The sequence below is a fragment of the Aptenodytes forsteri genome, unplaced genomic scaffold (genome assembly GCF_000699145.1).
Source record: "Aptenodytes forsteri isolate BGI_AS27 unplaced genomic scaffold, ASM69914v1 Scaffold255, whole genome shotgun sequence".
Taxonomy (NCBI): domain Eukaryota; kingdom Metazoa; phylum Chordata; class Aves; order Sphenisciformes; family Spheniscidae; genus Aptenodytes; species Aptenodytes forsteri.
In genome coordinates this window covers 10890668-10914484 of record NW_008794888.1, presented here as the reverse complement: position 1 = coordinate 10914484, position 23817 = coordinate 10890668, and the positions used below count along the sequence as shown (strand labels likewise).

Genomic DNA, 23817 nt, shown 5'->3' with positions numbered 1-23817 from the left:
AAAAAAAAAAAAGAAAAGTACCAATCATATGTATTTGTGCTTTTCACTGACCCCTCCCTGCATTTTTAAGCCATCAATGTAGTGCAGCATTTTGGTTTCGACACAAGTGCATTTTCAGAAAACGATTCCATGTAGTTTTCCCTCTACTCCTAGCAACTACACTTGTAACTAGTTTATTACTGCATGTTTCTAGGCAGATTACATTGAAAATAGCTGTGTCTAATGGCAGTCCAGGGCAGAGTTCGTGGCCCAAATCTGGGCAATTTTTTTCCAGAACAATCTCCCCTTGCACAGTATTTTACAGCTGTTTATTATATTTGAGAAGTTTTCATGGTAACTGTCTCCAAGATCTCCAATGTGTTGTGAACCATGCTGATCAGCCAGAGAAAGATGTTTAGTTGTATACATCAGGAGAAACATGAGGTAGAGGAACAGGGCAGGTGATCAGATACACTACCGCATTAAACACAGACGACATACCCTGGACACTGCACTTCCTACGTAGATGTTTAGATATGCTGAAGGGGAACAAGGCAGCACTGGTTTGCCTTATTCTGTGTTAAGTTCTGGGGCTGTGAAAGGCAGTTCCAGGCAAAGGTTCCTCATATTGATTCAGAGAGCTTTGTCACCTAGGTTTTACCATATAAAAGGCACAGAAGAGACGGCATGTCTAGAGGCCAGTAAGTACTGACTAGAGAGACAACTTAGATGACTAGTTTAGATCTGATCTTCTTGACTAAAGACTAGTGACGTGAATCCCATCTGATGCCTGCAGGCTGAAGCTTAGGAGACTTATTAGGTTCTCTCTGATGTGGTATCTCCTTTACGTTCTTTAGAGTCGTGACTTGACTCTTCAACACCAAAGATGAGATTGCAGTATTATTACTCCTGCTGTGAAGATGGGATGTCGAGACAAAGTTCAAAGCCTGATCCATCTCTCACTGAAAACAGTAAAAAGGATCTTACTGACTTCAGTGAGAACTGGGTCAGCCTCCTAGCCATTTACTCAAGATCGCAGGAGGAGACAAAAAATGGCAAAGGGCTAAAAATAGAACTCCGGAGGCCTTGTACCCCTGTTCTGTGCATAGACAGCGGGTAGCAGTCCTCCCTGCAGAAACTACAGCACAATTCACATTCACAAAATGATAATTATGGCGCTGATTCTGCATTTCTTCTCAATCCTTATAAACTATTGTTATCCTTAATTATGAAGTTCAGTTACTGCTATCAGATTCTTTGCTCAAGCCATTTTGTTAAAATTAGCTCCAGTTTTTTGTTTAGGTTAAGTGATCTCACAGTCAGGCTTTTGTGGAGAATTATATCTTTAGTAATTTGATATTCTAAAGCTAAAATGAGTGACCACAATGAAGCGTTTCTTTGATAAATAATCTGGGGTTTAAGGAAGCATCCATCTTTGTCAAAATTCCTCCTCCCTTAAGAAGGGCAAAGGCTAAGTGCATATGATGATCTAATGTAAGATGTGATTTTATTCAGTTTGAATTTCACATAATCAAATCAAGACCTGTATTCTTACTTGTGCTCTATTGCTCATTCAAAACAGACTTACCACGAATTACAGTTACAGAAGTTAAAGGCAGAACATCTCTCTGAGGTCACGCAGCCACTTGCTCTATCAGTACAGGATTGTTCCCTACTGTACACTGGAACGGAAACTTCTTCAGACCTTTTTAAAAAATATCCAGGTTAATGAAGTTTCCATCACCTTCTTTTGCAGACTGTTCTTCCCTTAGATATGGCAATTAATCTTAAGTTTTTCTTGTCACAATTTTGCCCCAGTTCTCCTTGCACTGTCCTTGAAGTTTGAGCTCTGCAAATACTACAGCCTGTTATATTCATCTTTTGATGGACACGTAAGAACATGCCTACCTTTAAATGAGTGAATCACATCTGTTTAAGTAGTTTAACAAATGAGGGTCTCAGGTAAGTTCGTGAGTGCAAGCACGTGTGAGTGTGTGTCCAAGTATCAACCACCTGACAATTTCAACAAAATTACCACTATTCTCAGAACTGCATCTATTTGCGAACGCAGTCTAGGAACCAGAGTGCCTGGAACGTCTCCTGTGCTTCAGCACACCAGCAATGCCTAGAAAACCTCTCTCCCAGCTCCTGGAAAAGTTATCTTTGCAGCTGGTACATGGGGTTGAAAGGTCCTTAAGCCTCTCATCTCCCATTGTGGGACTATGGCTCATTCACAATGTTTTAAATGATTTCTCTTCAGACATTTTCTGGCTAAGCATCTGTATTTACTGATCCATTGTTACTTCTTTCCTCACCAACATTTGAAGCTTAGCTCAGTTCAGGAACATCCACAGATTTGGGGAATGTGAAGTTTGCTCCCATTTCAGATAGCTAAGAGGCCAGATATAATACCATGCTGGTACTAATTACTATTTTACACCTCCAGTAATTCCATGATTTCAGTAGATTATTTAAGCATAAGGGATTTTTCAGCACGAATGAGAAATAAAGAGTTGCCAGGAATTACGAGGTGGATATCACACAGCATCCTCACTAACCATCACCAAGAACCAGATATTTTTCCATGTATCGTTATCTTTTATTTATGATTTTTCCTCAGGGTTCACATACAAATTGAGCTGAATTTATTATTTGAATTTAAAAGAATGACACTTACACATTACGTCAAATGCTGAAACCCCAGATAAAGCGTTTAAAAGCTACCTTAGACCTTCAAACTAATAAATAAGCAAGATTAGAATTAACAGCTGGAAATACATTAGCTAAAAGAATTCTTCTTTGTGTTATTTCATATTGAGTGCTTAGATTAAAAAAAATGTTGCCTATATTTTATCACATCAACTCTTCATCTCAATCAGAAGTGCAGTCATACATCAAGTAGAGAATACTCTTATTACCACAATCACACTAATTAACTCCAGTGTGATCACAACCATTATCCAATTAAATGCCAGTGAAACATATAGTGAAATAATGTTTTAAATGCCATCTAATATCACACATCATATCCAATATTAGTAAGTATGCAAAGACACATAGATGCAACGTGCGTGCACAAAGAACAAGATAAGTTCTTAGCTCAGTGTGGTCTGCTTAACCATCACTGAATTTTTCTATCATTACTGAAAAGTACCATCTGTTCAAGAACTTTACTTTGAAGGCCTCCAAAACTATTTTCTTCTTCTAAATCAGAATGCTCAAAAGCATGTTTGGCAAAGATCTAGACTTTTCAAACCTCTGCTTAGATTTTTTTTTTTTTTTTAAATGTTACAAGTTTCATTTTTATTTTTGTTGCAAGGGAGAAGATAAGGTATTTCATTCTTTTTGTAGGCAGAAAGACTACACCCACCAAAGGCTTCACCTGGAGCCTGGCAAACTTCCTCTTTCCTCCCTATTTTATTTTAATGAGTATATATGTGCAAACTCCTCTATTAAACCACTAAGCGCTTGCTTTATATGAGATAAGTAAATAGTCCTACTCCTTCCAGGGAAGCCATCCGCACACTTCTTGTTATAAGGAGGGCATATCATTGCAGGATTACACTGGAGTCTAATAAACTGTACCTTCTTCAAAGATGTGTAAACTACCAGAAATACATGCACGTTTACATTTTGTGAGATGGGATTTAAGAAGTTTTGATCTACAAAACTCCACGTAGGAGCTGGAGCAACACCCCTTCGGCACAAGAATGAAGTTTTAATGCCACAAAGCCATCTTTGGCATTTTTCCTGAGGCAAGAGAGGTTGCCAGCTGAGACAGCAGTGCTGCCCCAGGAAGGCTCATCCACTCGGTCTAACACACGAACAAATCCGTTTACAAACTAAAGAACCGTCAGAGGAAAATTTTCAGAGACTGCATTGAAAAAACTTGACAGTTTTACCTGAGGGGGGTCTCACAGCCCTTCAAAGCCAGCAGTTATACCTCACTTTGGCACCTTAAGGCACCCTAAATAGAAAGAGTATCTACTTAATATGGACGTTCATTTTGTGCTTATAGCGGAAGGACTAGGAAATATGATGATAGGGTTATGCAGGTAAAGATCAACTAATACTCTTCGGAATTTTTTTTTTTTCTTCTGTCACCCTACTGCTCTTCTGGGAGAAGCATACCTAAACAGCATATTAAAATGAGATGATTAAATACTCCCGCTGCTGTTAAATATTTTCAATATTTTATGGACTCTACAAGGATGTACAAGAATTAGGGAAGATATCTGAAATTGATGATTATTGGCGCAGTTTTATCCTAGCATTTGATCTTTGGTAACATCCATAAAAAGAGCTTGATCCCTTCTCTTTGAGAACATCCTTGCACAGTAACAGGCATGTGGAAGTGAGCAACAGCAAGGACAGCAGAACAATGAAGACAACATAACTGACTGAGATGCCATTATACAGTAGTTCAGGTATTAGACATGAAACCAAACTGGTTTTAAAGCCAAAAAATAATATCATCTGATATTGGTTAATGTTATGCAGCATGGTGAGTGTACCAGTAAAACAGTATTATCACTGCACAATGACTTGATAATTGAGTGATTAGCAGAGTGTATGAATGAGAGCTGCTCAAGTGACTGTAAGGTAACTGAGCCTTTAAAACTCAGCAAAGGTGAGGAAATGAGGAAAACTTTTCCGCCCCGCCCCCACCCCCCCGAAAGGACAAGGAAGCACAAGGAGGCAACTGTCAGGAGTGAAATGCAGCATTTTGAAAGCTTCTCAAATGATAAATACCATCAACAAGCCCAGACAGTTCACGGCAAAGCCCCACAACTTCTTTATGATAGGGGAAAAAGGGAAGGTGAGTGGAGAAAAAAAGAGAAATGTGTGGCAGCTCAGAGGTGAGCAGCAATGTAGGAGTGCACAGTATTGTTTTCTGTCCCAAAGGCTCAGCTCACATCTTTTCTGAGCCCTGCAGACATGAATGCAATCATGACAGCTTTATCAAGTCCTGCCGGTCTCCTAAACTGAAATAACTTCAGGCATTCTGGGTTTAATATCATGCTCACAGTTTGGAGATTTCAAAGACACAGCAACGACAGTATTAAAAGGCTTTAGACCATCAGCAGCACTGGGAAAAGTTAGTACCAAATACAACTAGCAGCACTACTGCCTTGAAAACAGAGACAGAAATAAACCTCTGAGGATGTGAATTCTGTAAACTGCCTGGCTTTGTTTCTAGTGTCTAGGTTTTTATGAAACCTGCTTTAAATAAGACAACAAAGCATTTCCTCTCCCTGTTTCCCCCACAGCCACTACCCTGACTCAGCTGTGCCTTTATTTCCATTAATGTAGAGACGGGTTATAACATCTTTCCTGAAGCACATTTTGAGCCACATGGGACTGTTTATAGAATGAGGTAATGTTTAACAGAAGAAAATTCAGCAAAACTTTGTCCCGAATTCTCCAAAGCTTTTGGCTTAAGAATTCCTATATAGGCAAATAGAGAAACTAGGCAGTCTGGAGCAAAAGACAGTACTGCATATACATCACATAACAATCATTCTTTCTTTCTATCTGGTAATATGTGACAGTAATATTACTATATGCAACACAGGCTGCTGCAAAAAGGTAAGTCTACCACAAATGCATCATAGGACCTCAAGATTTGCAGTGAACTCTATTTTGCCATAAGTTAAAGGCCACCTCTGACAAGCAAACTGATGTTTGACAGATAAAATGCGGAGGAAGATATGCCACAGCCTTTTAGCAGGGTCAGTGCACTGCTGCTACCTCAGGAAGGATACAGAGATTTAATGAAATTTTTGCTGCTGCTCCTTTGAAACACAGATTACCTCCCTGACACACTGCATTGCATCAGCTCCCATGCGCCAACCCAGGTGGGAGTGATGCAGGAAATGGACATCATGTCTTGCGGTGCAGCAGAGCTAGTGCCATGTGCTAGCACTGTCTATATTCCCTCTAGACTCAGAGGGAAGCAGGGAGTCCCTTGGTGTTCTCCTGGATCCCTTCTATTTGCCCAGGCAAGTTTAACTTGTAGCAAAGATTCACTTAAAAATTGGTCTTTCCATCCAGAGTAAACCTCACACTTCAGTACGCTGCCTGCTGGAGACAAAACACGTGATGAGAATAAAACACCAACGCCTCTGTTTTGTTGACAATTTGGATATTTCCATTTCGCAGAAGGAGGTTTCTCAACATACCCTGTGAACAGGAATGGTAACACACCACCTGTCCACCACTCAGATAACCTCCATCCCCATCCCTCTACTCTCTGGACCTCAGATAATTTGACGGCAAATGCCCCTCTGCTATGTAGAAGAACAAAGCAGCCTCCCCAGCTTCAATTAAAGTTGAAATAACTTTTTATTTCATCTCCTTGTTCCAGCTCAGTGTCCTTAGGAGCAGGTCAGCAAGATGGTCCCTTTGGATTCAAAAATCTCTTCACTGTCAACATTAATTCAGCTCTCCGTCATGGTTTACACATTGGAATTTGTTTCAAATGAGTAGAAACCATTCTCTGTATCTTATTAGATTTATAAACCAATTTTTCACCACTGTTACTTCCCTGACATGTGAACTGTCTGTACAGCTTACCCATCAAATTAGTTCTTCAGAGGTGCCACCAAAGCAAAATGGACTAAGGGCTTAGTCTTCTCTAAAACTTAAAAAGATTAAAATCTTCTGTAACAGCTAGAGAGATGTACTGCATATTTATAATGAGGAAAAATAAAAGGGGTTTTCACTACCCTGGAAGTAATAAACCATTTTATTTATTTATTTTACACCAGACTAATTCATACATTTTAGAAAAGTTCCAGACAGGAATTAACATTTTTCATGTTAGTCAGAAAGCATTCATATGGGGCGCATTTTAAAAGTGTGTTCTACTGTGTGAAATTCAATTCAGGTTATACATAATCACAACAAAGATTTAGAACAATAACTTTTTTTTTTATTTCTGGCTCTTATTAGGCAGCCACACATGATCTGAGATAAATATATCTTAATGGTGACTTACAATGAGAGATCTGGTACAGAACAGTATTCCCACCAGAAATCTTCATGCTATAAAACGTACTGATTTTTGGCATGTAGTAGATCTCCAAGAATATTGCAGGCATATGAGATACTGCCTCTATAGTCAACATCTGCCAAATTTTTTACTATAAAAAATCCTGAGAGCTTTCTAGTGTATTCTTTATTTAATGTTGCCAAATCCTTCCCTCACCCTATCCAATCCCCGTTCCTCCAAAATTCCCAAATCAGGCCCCCAAAGGATAAGACTGGACATAATATGAGACAAAAACAAAGATCAGAGAAATTCTCTTTGAGTTGTCTTTTGATCTCTCTCTGCCTGATATCCTGGAGTCCCAGTTTTGTGCCAAACCCCAAGCAGTACGATCTGAGCACCTGCCCCCACCCCTGGAGGCATGCCCAGCAGGTCCAAGCAGCAATTGACACTCCCCTCACCATTCTCATCCCAAAATAATCTCCTTATTTTTGTGTCCCTATCCTAGCACACAAATCGGATTCTGCTCTGTGCTCTGAATTATCTTTTTTTCTGTCCCCACATTTACATGCGACTACAAGAAAACTAGATTTACAACAGTTAAATGACCTAGTGACCCAATTACCAATCCCAACGGGGAGCACACACTCTGGTGAGTTGACTGATATTTCAGCGTGGCTGCACAGCTCTAGCTGTGCTGTGAGGCTGCTTCTCTCCCATTTGGTTTTCAATGCATGACAGAGGAGCAGAGCGGGAATGGAGCCCATCACTCGGTGTGCACTGAGGAACTGTGCTTTGGCACAGATAAAACTATTAACCTTTTGGGAAAGGGCCTGGCACTCGGAGGGATGGCTTGCCGCCCCATGAAACGTGTCAGCAATGGTTACTTTTTACAAAGGAGAAATGCTGTGAATGCATTCCTGGCTGGGCAGTATTTGTTTGAGCCACTTCTGTGGTGGGAACAAACACCTACCCCTGATTTTAAAAAGGATTCAGCTAGGTCCATTTTGAGCCTACAGCAAACCTCAGAAGTCAACAGAAAGTAACACTGAAATTGTACTAGACCTCTCTCCCCCGCTGTGGAGCACTGCAGGTTTCAAAGTCCTTCCTGCACTCAGCTTTGATGTGTGGGCATTGACAAATCTGAGTTCTGGTTGTCAGTATAAATCCTGGCCACAGGCAAAACAACCAGGAGCCAGTCGCCAAAAACTAGGGCTCTCGGCCATCTCTCCTCTCCGTGCAGAAACACCCTTCATTTCACCAAACACTCAATGCATTCGCTTCAGCTCTCAGGTTGACTCGTTTAACGTGACAGCTGCACTTTCCATTCCCTGATGTTAATGAGTCACAAACGCCCTTTTACACTGTGCACTTTTGCATTGAGCCCTAATACTACTCTGGGGGAGGCAAAAGCAGGCTCTGCTTTCCGTTTGCTGCATAGCTGTGGATCTCACTAATGTCATGAGGAGTTACCTACACTGTGCAGAAAAAACAACCCTTCCGCATTGAACAAAACACTCTAATAATAATGAGGGTTGCATGTTAATAGGACACGGTGTCATTGTTTTGGAGCACATATTGGTTTCTATTGTATTAGCTGCATACTAACATAGGCAACCATGCTAGACAGACACATGTGCACATACTCACTGACAGTTCAGTAACATCGCCTGCCTCAGTCCCTGACTTCTTGCAAATTTTGCAATTTCTTTCTCCCCAAACAAGCTTCATTTTAAGTGTAGTGACATGAGAAGGCTGATTCTGCTTGCTTTTCTTATGTCAACCTCAGAATTCCTCTCCCTAGCTCAGCAGAGGCAGTACAGGGAGAGGAACCTGCACTTTTGCATGTGGTAGTGCTCTGAACCAGACACCAAACAAAGATGCCTAAATGCCTCAAACAATATGCTATTTCCATAGTGACACAAACCAGTGCTTTCTTGGGGCTTGGTTATGCAAAACCAGACCTCACAGACCACGGTTATGAAGGGCAATATTAATGGCTGGATTACACACACTGAATCAACAAGTGAATTATTTATACACCATTAGGATTTTTATCCCTGTTCACACCCATGTAATTCCAAAAGACCTCTATAAATCCACTGATGTTGCCCTATTTCTATACAAGAGAAACTGAGATCTGAACTATCCTAGGGAAATAAATTTTAAAAACAAGTTTATATGCAATAAGATGTTGGTTGAATAATTTCTATTTGTATATAATCAGCATAGAACATTTTCAATAGTCTCATCATGCAAATGTAGTTTTTAGACAATTCAAACGCCTGATGTGGGAATAAGAAGACATCCTTCATGTGGACAATTAAGGACCTGTGATAGGGAAAGAAAAGAGGGACAACCACCCTGCCAAGCAGCTTCTCTGCAGTGTAGATACAGCCACTAAACGGGATTCTGCACTCTTCAGAACAAGTTAATTAGAAGCAATTCCTCTAAAACTAGAAGTGTGATTTTGTTCTAAATCTTGTTCAGCAGAGTGATCAGTCGGACCCAGTTAGTCTATTCCCAGAACACTTGCACAACGATGACAAACACCTAAAACCTGTCCTTGAAAATTATTGTGCTCTGTTACTGAATACAAATCTCTTTGATATTGGCTCAATCTACATGAAACTTCCTTTACCAAATGTCTGCAAAGTAGCATATTTGTGACTTGCAGCAACATCATAATACAGTTGCCGTGGCTAATGTAAAGACACCATTGGCTGGCCCGGACAAAGCAGCACAGCCACAGGCAGCTCCTTCTACTGCCCTATGACAAAAATCAGAAAGTAAAAACGCTGATCAGATTCATAGTGTCACTTTTCTCCCCATGAGCCCTGCCTCTATAAATAGCTACAAGAAATTGAACTGAAGAGTACTAGTCCACCATCATTACAAATGAGATTTGGACACTGCTGCAATTAATCTTCCTGAATCAATAGGTACAGCTTGATAACCCACTGACCTGCCAATAAGAAGAGCACAAAGAATGATCAGAGGGGATCAAAAGCCTTTAGATGACAATGGTTTTCACCAACATACACAGGTCAGTCAAAACACCAGTGGTTCATTAAGAGTATACATTTCACAGAAATCGTCAATGGTAAAAATCTTTTGTTTCAGCTGTACGTTTATTCAGTTGAGACATCAGTACCATATTGAATATATTTTTAATATGCATGTTATATAAACACATCAGTGTTACAATTTTCCAAAGTTCTCGTTAAGAAATTTATGGCCTTGGAAAAACAAATTCCAGGATTTTTCTTCTTTAGGAAATTTTGGCTTTCTTTTCTGATTCAAAGTGAAATGAATTAAAAAAACTCAGAATTCCCTGCACAATAGAAATTCCATATTCCAGAACCTCTAGAATTAAAAATACGTATTTCTTAAATAGCTTCATTGTTCTCCCAGTCTGCCATGGGAACAGCATTTTGCATTTATAGGCAAATTAAAGGAACATATTTTAAAGACACAAAAATAAACCTACCCAAATAAACCAGCAATAGGAAGCTAGCTCCTGGCAATTGTCAAAAATGTATTGTGTTGCCAAGCCTTAAGATTTTATAGGCAGTATTTAGATGTGAATCATGTACCCAAATAAACCAGCAATAGGAAGCTAGCTCCTGGCAATTGTCAAAAATGTATTGTGTTGCCAAGCCTTAAGATTTTATAGGGAGTATTTAGATTGTGAATCATGCTGTAGGCGGTTTAATGAAAAGATCCAGCTGTCATGCGATTTTGGAAGAGAAGAAATAGGAAAGAAAATCACCTCTAGCTTGAGGAGAAATACACTGAAATGCAAACTCAGAGACATGGCGTAATAGACACAGCTCTTCAAGTGACTGCCCCAAAGATTTCTGTGCCGTTATAGGGCCTCTCTAAAAACAGGTTCCCCATTACCACTAGATTGTGGAGTACCAACGGCCACCAAACTTTCAGATTAGCCAAGACGCTCTTTCAGCAGCCCCTGAAGCCCAAGTCTCCATGGGCACGTCTAGATAATGCAGTGGAGCATGGTACTGATATCCACAGCGTACTCTGAAGAGTATCACACTTCCTCAGGGAAAACGTGTCTTACATGACCTGCTTCTGACTTAGGTCTGGCAGTTGAGTCCCCATAGCATTGCATCTAACACCGCTATACTGCTCAGCTCTTCCCAGCCTTTCTGGTTCTTGGCTCAGGCTGTGCAGAACAGTTTCAGTAACTCTGCGCTTGCAATGTGGATATGTCCTGAGTCACCCCGAAGCAGATAAGACTTCATGCAAAGAGTTATACTATTGCTTCCATGATAAACTATCTGGCTCTTCAGCTATGCTGCTAGAAGTTTTTAGATCCAGAAGTCCCAAGATAACCTTCACAGACAGCCCATATATAGGCAGTTTCATTTTTCTCTGCTGCCTGTGACTGCCAGATGCAGCCTGCTGCCAGCCAGGAGAAGAAACCAAGAGCTCTGGAGCCCAGACTTCCTGCACCACGGTACAAAGACCTGTGTCATCTGCTGCCAGTGACCTCTGTGTAGAAGCAAATACATTTACGTAAATGAAGTGAAGAGGAAACTGCAGATTATAGCTTCAGAATTTGCTAATGACCATGCAAATGATGAAGATAAGAGTAGGGTTGATTTTTTGTTGCCTGTCTTATGTTTTTGTTATTTTTACAAAGGTTTGCCATTATTGAAACTACGGTTGTTATTGCTAACTTCAAGCATAGTTCTTACCAGGTTTAATCGTCTGCTTTCTCCCTGTTTTGGCCTAGTATTTCATCCTATGAAATACTCCCCAACCCAAAGGGAGAAATCCAGTATGCCTGGTGAGCTATTCCTTTCAACAACCAGGTAGGTCACAAAATTTAAAAAAAGTAATAATAATAATTAAAAAAAAAAATTCACCTTAGGACAACGCTCTGTAAGTGCTCATTATCAACATGGGCTCCTAATTTATGCCTAACTGGTTTACATCAGTACTGAACTTCATGCCAAACTTTAGAACAACGACATCCAACAGAGCTGGAACATGTATGGGAAAGCACTAGGTTTTTATCCTGAAGGCCAAACAAGTAGCTGTTTGCAATTCAGCTTTGACCTGACTATTCCATTACCTCGCTTAGTTTTAAAGCGGTTCAAGTAAAACTATGTGGGACAGAGAGATCACAGAATACCGTTTTTACCTGCAGGACTTCTTACTGAATCCGTTAGATATTTCACATGACAAACAGTATAATCATATTGTTCAACATATTTACACTTAAAGATCTCCAAGAGCTTTTTAAAAAATCTGAACTGACAGCATCTTAGGAACAGTACAATGGAGGAAGGGAATACTCTAGACAGGAACACTGGAGCACAAATTGCTTCTCAAATGAAGCATATCACCTGATCTTTGATTTCTAGTGGAGGGTACAGGCTCTTGGCTTTCAAGATCTCCTCCGAAAGCCTTCCCTTGCAGGAAATACATTTACCTCCCTGAGAAGAAAAAAAAAGGAAGAGCTGAATCTTAAAAGAACGATACATATACATGTAAGGTTAACTTTGATGGTTCAAAGCCAGTTCAGATGTTTAATCATCATCTTCCAAAAGTTCTCGTGGAGGAAAGCAAGCATAGATACCCAAGAACAGGAAAGCTGAATAGCTTCCCAAATGGCACACTGCAAAGCTCAGCATTTTTGCTCACATTTTGTCTGGCTCTCCTTCTTTGTAATAATTCAAGAATAGTCCATGCATTGCATGTATACCTTGGCAAAATGGAGTCTGTAAAACTTTTGAAGTCAGGAATATGGGATCCAGCTATGTACCTAAATCAAAACTGCACTGGATATACAGACAAGCCCCATGAACTTCAATGGCCACAGCTCAGCCTCCAGTCTACTTTCTTACTGTGTTTGATAATGAGGGACAACTCCACACATTTTGAACCAAGGCTGTTCAGAACATGTGCTTTGTTGCGTGCTGGAGTTGTAATATATTACTTTTATAAACATCAGTGCCTTTGGATTACTGTGAAAAACAGACCAACTATTGCATGCAATGTGCACACAGGTACTGAATACAAAACTTAGTCATATCTGTGAGCATACTGTGGCCCAAGAGCCTTGAAAGCAGCTCTACAGATCTGAAAGCAGTTTTTCCCATAAACACAGATGACAAGCATCACCTTGCATTAAAGCATTGACAACCCAATTGACTGCCCGGCTTCACATTTTTTTTTTAAAAAAAAAAGGAAGGTTGTTTTTCTGGGTGACCTTGAACAACGCAGGTTTTGGCAGGGGTGGGAGAACACCAAGGGGACAGCGTGTGAGCCAGCTTCCACTTCTGCTTCATTTCACTTCGAGACAATGTTTGGTTAGTTTGGATTAGAAACATCAGCTCTGTTTACCATTGGCGGAGGTAAAGGCTTTTACAATGCATTGCGAGTGCCATCTGCAGGTTGAAATACATACTGGTGGGCGTTCGCATCCCAAAAATGCAGATAAACCTGCCCGATAGGAAATCTTAACAGCACATCTGATGGAAAAGCTCATAAATGGAGAAAGACTACAGAAATGCTTGTTTCAGATCAGTCAAATAACAAAACCATTCAGCATAGCGAGTGGGATTAACAGACCTGTTTCCCCAGTATCTTTCCTAATTCTGCACCAGCACAAATGCAGTGATGCTCTTTGTGAGCAGAGGAGGATGTCGAGAAGGCCACCTTAACCTCGATTGCCAGGAATGCCAGAAGGGAGGAGAATGATCTGTGACCCCTCTCTTCACACAGAGAATAGGAGAAGGGTTTCCAACACGTGCAGCTCAACTCAATAATGCTGAAGCATTGGGAGATTTTGGGAACGCAAGCCAGTTAACAGAATTCTCCAATTAGAAGGCACAATGGTTTTCAGGATAAAAGCCCTGAATAAGGAAAAGTTAGAGAGTCTAAAATGAAATTATCTTTGGATTTACAATCATAACTGGCTGAACTATGGTTATCCGATTCACACAACGTCATTCCAGACAAGCAAAGAGGCTGTCATTGCAGGAACATTGCAGCTACATCCACAGCGTGGTATTTCTTTGGTGATATCTTGGATACCTACCTCACCAATAATGCCTGACTACTAAATTTCACTGTGCAGTAGGCACTGTGCCCAAGGTTGGCATTTTCAGGGTGGCAGCCTGTGAACAGTATCAGCACTGGCTGAGAAACCACTGCAGGTATATATACAACATAACAACCTCCCTCCCAGGAGCTCAGGTTTTTTAATCCAATTTCAAACATTTGCCATGTGTGCGTTCCATGTAGAACAAATACAATCAGAAAAATTGCCAGAGCATTGTTTAAACAGCAGTTATAAGAGAAAGGGACCCCAAATTATATTTCCTATTGCCCACAATGCAGCGCTCTAAAATCACTGACATTTTCTGAGCACAGCTGTATGCAGGAATGTGATCTATCTGGGCCATGCCTGATTGGATCATTACATCCAGATTTATAAATCTGTGCAGTTTCTAATCAGACATAGAGGGAGCATGTTCCACCTCTCAATCTAGTGCCTTGGCAGGTCAGTCAATCAGAGCATTTCTCAACACAGCAATCCCAGATACACTACTCTTGTTTACATGCAGTTAGGCAGCATTCAAAAACATGAATGTTTTGCCCACTGTTGAAAATACCAAGAAAATTCATGAAAATTGCTTCTAGTCTGACCTTTGCAAATGCTTTCCTGAAACAGCAGGAGATAAGAACAAATACATCAGAGCCAAAAGAAAGTAGATTTTGGAGAATAAATTTATACTGTATGGCAGGCTAAGTGTTTTTTTCAGAGAACTGCCAACAGCAAATACTATTGTTTATACAGCCAATCTCACCAGGTATGTCAGTACTACACTTTTTATTTTATTTTTTAAGAAAAACAATCATAACTCTCTTTATTGTCGTTAACACCAGTAATTAACATCCTGATGCGGGGAATGGGCAAACTCATCAGTTTGTTTCAGGATCTTAGCACATGTGCTTTATTATATGCCTATATTGGGAATAAGCCATGCCAGTTATACACCCTAGCCATGGCAAAGATATTCGCTATCTTGAGAAAAATGACAAATAATTAAGTTTAAGTTAGAATTATTTACCAACCAACTCTAAAGAGTTAAGCAATCAAGAAGGGAATTAGGAAGAACAAAAACTGGTCATAATCAGAGTGGGGAGGAGATTTACTCCCCAACTACAAAATCGTCCTCACTAGAAGCTTCTGCAGGAGAACTCCAGGTGTGATAAATTTATGGCCTCCCCTCTTACCCTTGCTATTACTCTTTCCAAAGCAGAGAGTATTATATTCTCGAGTCCTTGACCTCGGATAAAGCCTGAGATTCCTTTCACTTCCCCTCAACGCATGTCCCCATGTCCATTTGCCAACACCACATTCCAGTGTCACACTGCAGACAGGCCTCATAAATTAGCAATGGTTTTCTGGTGTGAATGCACCAGAGGAAACTATTCCTGTCAAAGCCAGGGGGGAAGTAACCAGGTTTGACTTGTGTCAGTTATTTCTAATTAGGAGGCACCATAAACTTCATACTCGGAGTGCAGAACTGATCATGACTGTTCACAATTGTCCAGGCAAAGCAATGAGACGCTCATTGATGCTATCACATAAGATGTAAAAGAATCAGATTCGAGGAACCTAAGAGATTCTGTACCCATGCAAACTATACTTTTCTCTTTCCTCTCCATCCTCCTCCCAAACACCCACCTTCATTTGAACACATGTGGTCATCCAGTGAACTAGATTCATACACCCTTTGCTCTAAATTTGGCCTCGTGAAGTGAATGGAAATGTGTCTGTTTCAGCAGACAGACATGCTGAAATAGTATAGAAGGAGGACTAACAGAGAGATTAGAAAAGTCTTAAGTGAAATAATTCTATTCTGACTTACCCTAGTACCTACACATGCAAGCTGGACATCTGTAAGGTTCCTAAACCCTGATGAGGGGCTGTATCTCTAAATTACATCATCCAGTAGAGCAAGCCTTAAGTGAGCTGTTGTTTCCATGTGCAGACAGTTAACACAGCTTGCTCTCATCTCTATTGTCAAGACCATGTTATTTTTCCTGTCTTTCCTCACCTGTTTTTAATTCTTTCCTACATCTCCAGTGAGGTACTACTCAGAGGAGGTAAAAAAGAAAAAAGCTAACTGTGATCCAGAAATGTGAGATGTAACTGGAATTATGAAGCTAATATATCATAGGGAGGGGAGATTCAGAAAATATTAATGTCACAAAGGACATTAAATCACCTAGTTTCAGCTCCTGTATATTAAACGATCTTCATTTTCAGTCGTCACCCCAGTATTGCATCCAATAACAGCTGACCCAAGTACATCTTCTGGAAAGACACCTAATGTTGATTTCAGGATGAAACCTCCCACTAACTTGTGCTTTTGGATGAGGCCCTGTAGAACTGTGGTTTGCAACCTCCAACTTAAGGTCCATTTTAATAAATATGCAAAAGGTAATTCTAGAAATTCAAGCCTATTGCCAGAAGGCTTAAATCCACAGGAGGCCCCATGAAATTTTAGAGACCCACCAATCTAGAACTGCTGCTGTGTTATTTGTCAACGGTATGCAAAGACATCCCATCACAGCTGAAAGGTAACACTGAAGTTCACTAGCAAGCCAAGCAATAGAGTATTCCATCAAGAGCTGAACATCTAAATAAAAGAAGGATGTTGGCAAACTGAATGGATCCAAAGAAATAGGTAACAAAAGAGATTTAAGGACTGGTTAATAAGAACATGCTAGGAGAATTAAATCTGTTTAACACGGTTAAGAGGCACATAGGGGAAGACATGCTAACATTCTACAGATATTTCAGGGTTGTTAATTCATCTCCTCCCTTGGCATTTATCTCCTTAAGGGAGATAAATAAGACTAAAGGGATATAAACAAGGTGGGGGGAGGAAGATTGAGAGAAATATAAATTGAATATGAAGGAGAGGGAAAAAAAATAATATCTCGACAGTAGCTGCCATCAGGCAGTGAAATAGTTTCCCTGAGGGCAAAGTGAAAGAGGTATGTCCCTGTTGCTGGAAACATCTTAAACTAAACTAGGCCAACACATGGAAAAGGTAGTACAGAAAAACAAAACTAAAGTCTAATACATTTTTGTCTTTTGCCACAGTGAAATATTTGAGCAATAACTTGCCTTGTGTGCATCAGGAAGACAAAGCATTTAATCTATGCAAAGCAGAATGTATCAATCAGGATTTTACCTGAAACACCCAAAGCAGAAGTACCTTTACAGAAGGTCAATTTCTGATAGAAGATGCTTCAAATCTAAAACAAAAAGGTGTAACATGATCTGACAGCCAGAGCTGAGACTGGATAATTTCTGGCCATAAGATTTTTTTTTTTTTAAAAAAAAAAAAAAAAAGAAAGAAAAAACCTGTTCAGTCCCTGGAAGAACTTATCAAAGGTCCTTTTTCTTTTAATTTTTATAAATAAAGAAGGGATGTATGTTTAAACATCTACTATGACCACGCTTCGAGGAAAAGTTATAAGCTTTTAGGTGGAAGCTTTTGGCTTCATACCAAAATTCCTGGACAAGCCCTGCTTACACTGTGCTATGAGGAAAATAATAATTAAAAAAAAAAAGTCTACTTGTAATGATTGCCTCTCATTCCAAAACAAAAAACCCTTCCACACAATACCCAGTACTCTCAGAAACAGTGGAAGGGTAGCTGCCCTTACTGCAAACACGCTCTAGTGTTTCCCCTGCTTCTTTACTAGCTGCTGCTTTCCACCTTATTCTCAAGGTCCTCAGTTTCCACTGCAGCAGTTGATTTTTCTATCGCTGTTGCTCATAACTATCCTCCTCTATGTCCCAACACTTTGCATCACTGTCCTGTAAACTGCTTGCAATTTATCCTAGGCTTTGAGACCCCTCCCTCCGACCCAATGCAGTGATTTTCTGATTATAAGTCCTGCTGCTACCATGCTCTTGCAGTGTGCATGCTAACTTTCAAACCTGGGAGACAGCATCCTGGTCAGCTCCAAATGTTTGAAGAGAACAGTGTGAATATACAGGGCCCCAAAACAGCGAGAGTTTTTTCTCGATATACAAGAGGAGTAACAAAAAAATCAAGCCAGAAAGCAGAAGTCTCTGATTCAGACTCTTACCTGTGCTACCTCTTCAAAATCATCATGTCTTTTCTGCAGTGCACGTGCTCTGTGTAGAGACTTCCCCACTCCTGTATGTTTACTCAGAAAGGCTTCCCCGTGATTTTCAATCCAGTCCAGTACCTGCCAGTAAAGAAGAACATCCAGTTACACCTCTTGTCTCAGCAGCACTGAGAAATTCTCAGGGTGAGGATAAAACAGCTGCAGAGGTATTGTTTTGTGCTTGCTATGGCTAAACACATGCAGATCTGTCAAAGTCTGTTCCAGCTGGATAGAAGATAAATGTTTATAGATGTTACTGGTAAATTATGATTATTGGATTTTTACTATTCGATTTATTTTGAAGTGTAGCTTAGTTATTTGAGCCTGGCAGATATTAAATATTTACTTTCCCATAAATGAATTTTGGGGAGCAGGAATCAGAAATCTAGAATCTTTTACAACAAGAACCCTCCTCTTAAGAGCTCCTTGCGTAAACTGAAAAACAGTGATACCTGATTTCACATAAACAGCAGATTTCAATGGGAAGCATCTTAAATGAGTCCAAAAGCCTGATGGAGGAATCATTTAAAATTTATTTTAATGTGGGGAGAAAGCATTATCAGAATAACTAGAATGAAAAGGTTAAGAATCCTTCACTGCAGGCCACAAAGGATTGAAAACCTGAAAGATTTGGAAGGTGCAGTTCCAAGTATAACTGATCCTTATGCAAAAAAAATTAAAGGCGCAAATCTGATATTCTGAGAGTTAAAGAGCATTTTCTTTTAAAAATAGATCAACTGTATGAGCACCATCCATTTGGAGCTCCTTCTCACAATAACACTGGCACTAAAATTTAGATCAAATCTGTTCGGTGTCTACTACAAGCTGGGAAAAAAAAAAATTGAACTTGACAACATGAGCTTGGGAAATTTCAGGATGTGATCTCCACCCTTCTACATTTCTTTCGCAATACACAGAGGCTAAGAGAATAAATAGTACTAGATCACTACTGGTATTTGTGTAAGCAGCTAGGACTTCATTCAGCAAGGAGCCCTGCACTCACAGTGAGTCATTGATCCTCACCGCTACTGATGCTAACGGACTAGCAAAAAGTAGCTGGTATTTTTGTCACACTGAAGGGAGAAGACACTGCAAGCATCCCCAGGATAGTGATACTACCACAGAGTGCTGCACCTCCAAACGGCCTTAGAGCTGCATCCTTTCTTTGTGCAGTGCTGGGGCGTGAGCAGCGAGCATGGGCCCCAGCGATGCTGGGCAGGGGCTGCAGGATGCCTTGCAACTCGTGGCAGCTTGGCCTGAGAAGGGCTCTGGTACCAGGGCACAGAACCAGGGTGGGAGAGACAATGTTTCATATGAAGTTAGTACGCAGTGTGTGCTTTCTATATATTAATATTTGATAGCCATTCACTGTAATTCTACAGCAAATTATTCTAGTAACTTTTTCATGCTTATAGCATTAAAGTAGTAATCACATAAAAATATAATTTTTATCCCAACCAATGTTATATTGGGCTGCTTTAGTCACTGTTAGATGACTGTTGACAGAGATCGCCACTTCTGTTTTCTAAACAGATGTTTTGTTACATGCTTCAATTCAAAGCAAGAAATACAACATATGATGCCCACTTTAAACAAAGATGAAAACAGAGGCAATGAATCTAGGCCAGAGTACTGGTCAAAATACGGACTTTACTCTCAAAAAAAACCCAAAAAACAACCAAAGTTCTAGAACATTAATCCATAGGGAATAAACCTTTGTTCCAGGACTCATCCAAGAGCTGGCAACTCCTGCAGCAAAGTCTCATATTGCATTTGGGCAGTTATTCCATACTGCCTGACACAGAAGGGCACCATCTGGCGATTCACCAAATCCCTCCTGTAACATGAAAGCTTCCCTCTGAAGTCATCTATGTGGGTATTGATTAGGTTTCCAAATCCTTTAGTTTATAAGATTAGATACAAAATACCCCTTGAGGTGACAAAATTGTACATGCTTAATAAAGCAACACTACATGAGCATACAAGGTTAAAAAAAATATATCTATAAACCATCCACTAATGACATTGTGGGGGAAGCAAGCAACACTACATGAGCATACAAGGTTAAAAAAAATATATCTATAAACCATCCACTAATGACATTGGCTGTAACATCCTATTTGACCACCTCTTTCCTATGGCATTTCTCTGCTTAGAGTGCCATGTCTCAGATTTCACAGATCCTATCTGCTCCTTAAAAAGTTCTAGTTCAAATTGTTCCAAAAACTCTACTTCTGCCATGATTCCCGCAAGAAACAAGTCACAACTTTTTAAAGAATAACTTGCTTAACACCATTTTCTGTGGCTCTGAAACCCATGTTAACATATTTGACCACTCCAGTCTTCAATGCATTGTTTTCACAACGATCCTGTGAAATACATAAATGCTGTATTTTCATTTTGCATGGGGGGAGGGAAGAGAGAGACTAAGTGAATTGCTGAGGTGTCCCAGGAAGTTGGCAGAAGACAAGATGTTAGCATGAGGCTCTGATAATCTCATAGCCCTGACTATCAAAAGAATCCTTAGCATTTATATGAACAGCTAATATGTTTTTCCTTATATAAAGCATTTGCCATCTAATAAGCTCACAATAGTTTGCAAACATGGAGAAACACCACATCTTCGTTTCCATCATACAAGGCACAGAAAGTTTGCACTAAATGAGGAGCTGAGGTATGGAATAACCGAGTGAGCAAAGCAACAGCAATAACATACATCTGGATGGATACAAAACTAATGTCAAAACTTACTCCCCAGTGAAAACAATGAGAAATGTTAAGCAATTAGTCTACAGCAAATGCAGGAACAACTCTGAAAGGTCACAATAAAACCTGAAATCACCCGCAGTTGTAAACATCTACCTGTCAGCATGTTTGGAGACATTCTCCCTTACCCTGAAGAAAGGAAATGTCTTTAGAACTAGCGTAACTGTGTAATAATTCAAGATAAACATTAACATTTTAATTGAGAGCACGGACTGTATAACTTACTCTACTGCAGAAGATTAATGACCGGAGATATAGTTAGCCATTGGAGTTACAGTGACTTAGTTCAAATAATTTAATTATTCCTTAAAAACATAAACAGCTTGAAGATGCTGTTAAAAATACAGTTGAGTGTTTTCCAAATTACATATTCAAATTTCCTAGTTGTCCTTTATTGCCAAGCTATTTTTTCTTAAAACAGCTAGAAAAAGGCTGTAAGTCATGAATTCTTTGAAATGAAAATACTGTGCTACAGATAGATCCATCATCTGAGGTGTTTCTTGAAACAAATATATTGTGTAACTCCAGTATATACCAATTCTCTTTCCAGTATGCATTTACTACTCTACTTCCACTAGTTCGAAAGCTGGTCAGGACAGGGGCCAGGACCTGCCTCCTGCTTTGCAGCTCCTAGCACAGTAAAGCCTGATCCTGCACGACTGCAATTTAGTTACAGGCTAACTGCTGTGTGGACACACTTCCCACATAGGACAGCATTTTCCAATCCAGGCTGCTGTCCATTAGATAATACTACATTAATAAAAACATAGCTGAGTTCAAACTTGAAGGCACATCTCCAAGTATGGGTAAAGCTGCCCCTGGTATTACCTAGGAAACTTTATAACTCTCAGACATCTTCTGAAAGGACTGGAGGATAATAAAGTCTTGGTATTTTACCTTCACCTGTGGCAAATTCCCATCCCACACCTTACTGACCCAATCACTGTTGGTGAGTTGACTGGGATAGCTGTTTCTGCTGTTCCTCCACCCAGTCCCATAAGATGTCCACAGGAGGAAATAAATGATCTGCTCTGTTTGCTCTGATGATAGCTCACACGGGACTCCAGAAAGTGTGCATGTGAGGCTAGGAGGTGAGAAGGAGGCTCCCTTTCTTTTCTGGATGGAGATTTATAATTCTGTGTTTAATTCCCAGCTAGTAAAAGTTTATAAAGCAACAGGCTCAAAAGCATGAAATGTTTGCTAGGAGGCTGTTAACAGAAGAAGAACATAAACCAAATGCTCAAGAAGCACATCTGATGTCAGCAACATTTATTGGCGAGAATGCTGCAGGAAACACACAAGTGTTAAAAAGATGACGTTAATATCTCTTTTTTTTATTTCACCTAGTTTAAGATCAAAAGTGGTAGGAGCATTATTTTCTTTCTATCATGACATGCATGTCCTGTCTCCTTATCTCCTCAGGGGCACGATTACATACCCAACAAAATCAGCAGCAAGCCCAGGTCACCAAGAAAATTAAATAAAACTCCAGTGCAATTACAGCAGGCTGAATGCGCTAGCTATTACAGCCATTATATGGCTGGATAACCACAAGATTCCAAATGCTACCTGGAGGAAGAATAGCCATAACTGTCCCTTTTGAATGATCTGTGTAACTGCAAAAAGCATAATAGCGGTAATTCAGAAAGGTTTCATCTGAGCACAGCATCAGGAAGCAGGTGCTTAGAAGAGAAAAGCTTCCAGAGGCCCCTCCACACTCCTTTTTGCTGATGATCGAACTCTCGCCTATGGGAAGTCTAAGACCTATGGCACATCTAAGCTGGCAAAATAAATACTGCCCAGGCGAGGTCAGGGAAAGACGTACTGAGAGTCCATTTGCAGTGAATGGTGATAGTTTGTGCAGGACAAGGTAGGAAAACACGGGAAGAAAGAAATGGAAGAATGGTTTTAAAGGAAAAAGGTTGAAGAAGCAATCAGGCAATAATTAAGCAAAGTTCTAGGATAATAATTGCTCTTCCTCTAGGGTAATTTGTATGATGGGAATATGGCAAGATGATTGCATTAGTGCAGTTAAGGTCAATTCTTTTAATAGCTTAAAAAGTTAATTTGATTTTTAAATAAAAAAGCATGATGGGCACTATTTTTAAAGGGCAGACTTTTCAATGTAGCTCTTTGAAAATGAAGCCTCTTTCTTCAGGTATCTTTCCTAATCGGTAAATGTGAAAACTAAGAAGCACCTCATAACTTTACCTGACTTTAAATTAAAATCTCCTTGGGAACCAACTCTTTCCTAGCTAGTCCACATGCTCTGCTCCCGTTTTACATGAATACAAAATGTGAAAGGACTAGTAAATTCATTACTTTAAGGACCCATATATGTTGCTGAAGTTAATTGAAAAGCTTCTGCATTTTCACATCTTTTAAACTGTATTTCTTTTAGCAGCAATGAAGGAAGATGAAATGAGAATGACTTGGAGAAGAACACAGAGGCTTGCTCAAATATACCAGTCACTGAACCCTGCCCTTGTCCTACAGGAAGGAGACAAGAAGTGTAAGCTGGTGATTAAGCCAGCATTAATAAGATGCAGCGTGTTGTGCTAGCAGTGACAGCGCACCCCGACTTCTGCATTTGACCCAGGCCCATGTTGAACAGTTTCATTGGTCCAGAGCAAGATGACCCATTGAAGTGCCTTGCCGAGGGAATAATTAATCTTTGTTACTCTAAGACCCACTGTTGTTGCCATAGTGACTCTTAAAACTAGGTTACTCTGAAAACTGAAAATAAATTATATCATTTCACACTTTAAGCAGTTAAGAGTCAGATCTTGTTCTCAAAACGGTACAAACCTGGCATAACTCAAAGGGGTTAGATTAACTCTTCGGTAACTCTAGAAGAGTTGTAATAAATTCCAGAGCAGTTCCAA

At 39.9% G+C, this 23817-nt stretch overlaps 1 protein-coding gene across 1 annotated transcript in view; it reads right to left on the bottom strand.

Annotated features, from left to right (window-relative positions):
• KALRN (kalirin, RhoGEF kinase) overlaps positions 1–23817 on the bottom strand; it is a 338232-nt gene that overhangs the window by 202343 nt on the left and 112072 nt on the right. Inside the window, exon 9 of the mRNA XM_019470941.1 lies at positions 18125–18247. Within this exon, the coding sequence (XP_019326486.1) occupies positions 18125–18247 (123 nt within the window). The remainder of the gene's footprint in view (positions 1–18124; positions 18248–23817) is intronic.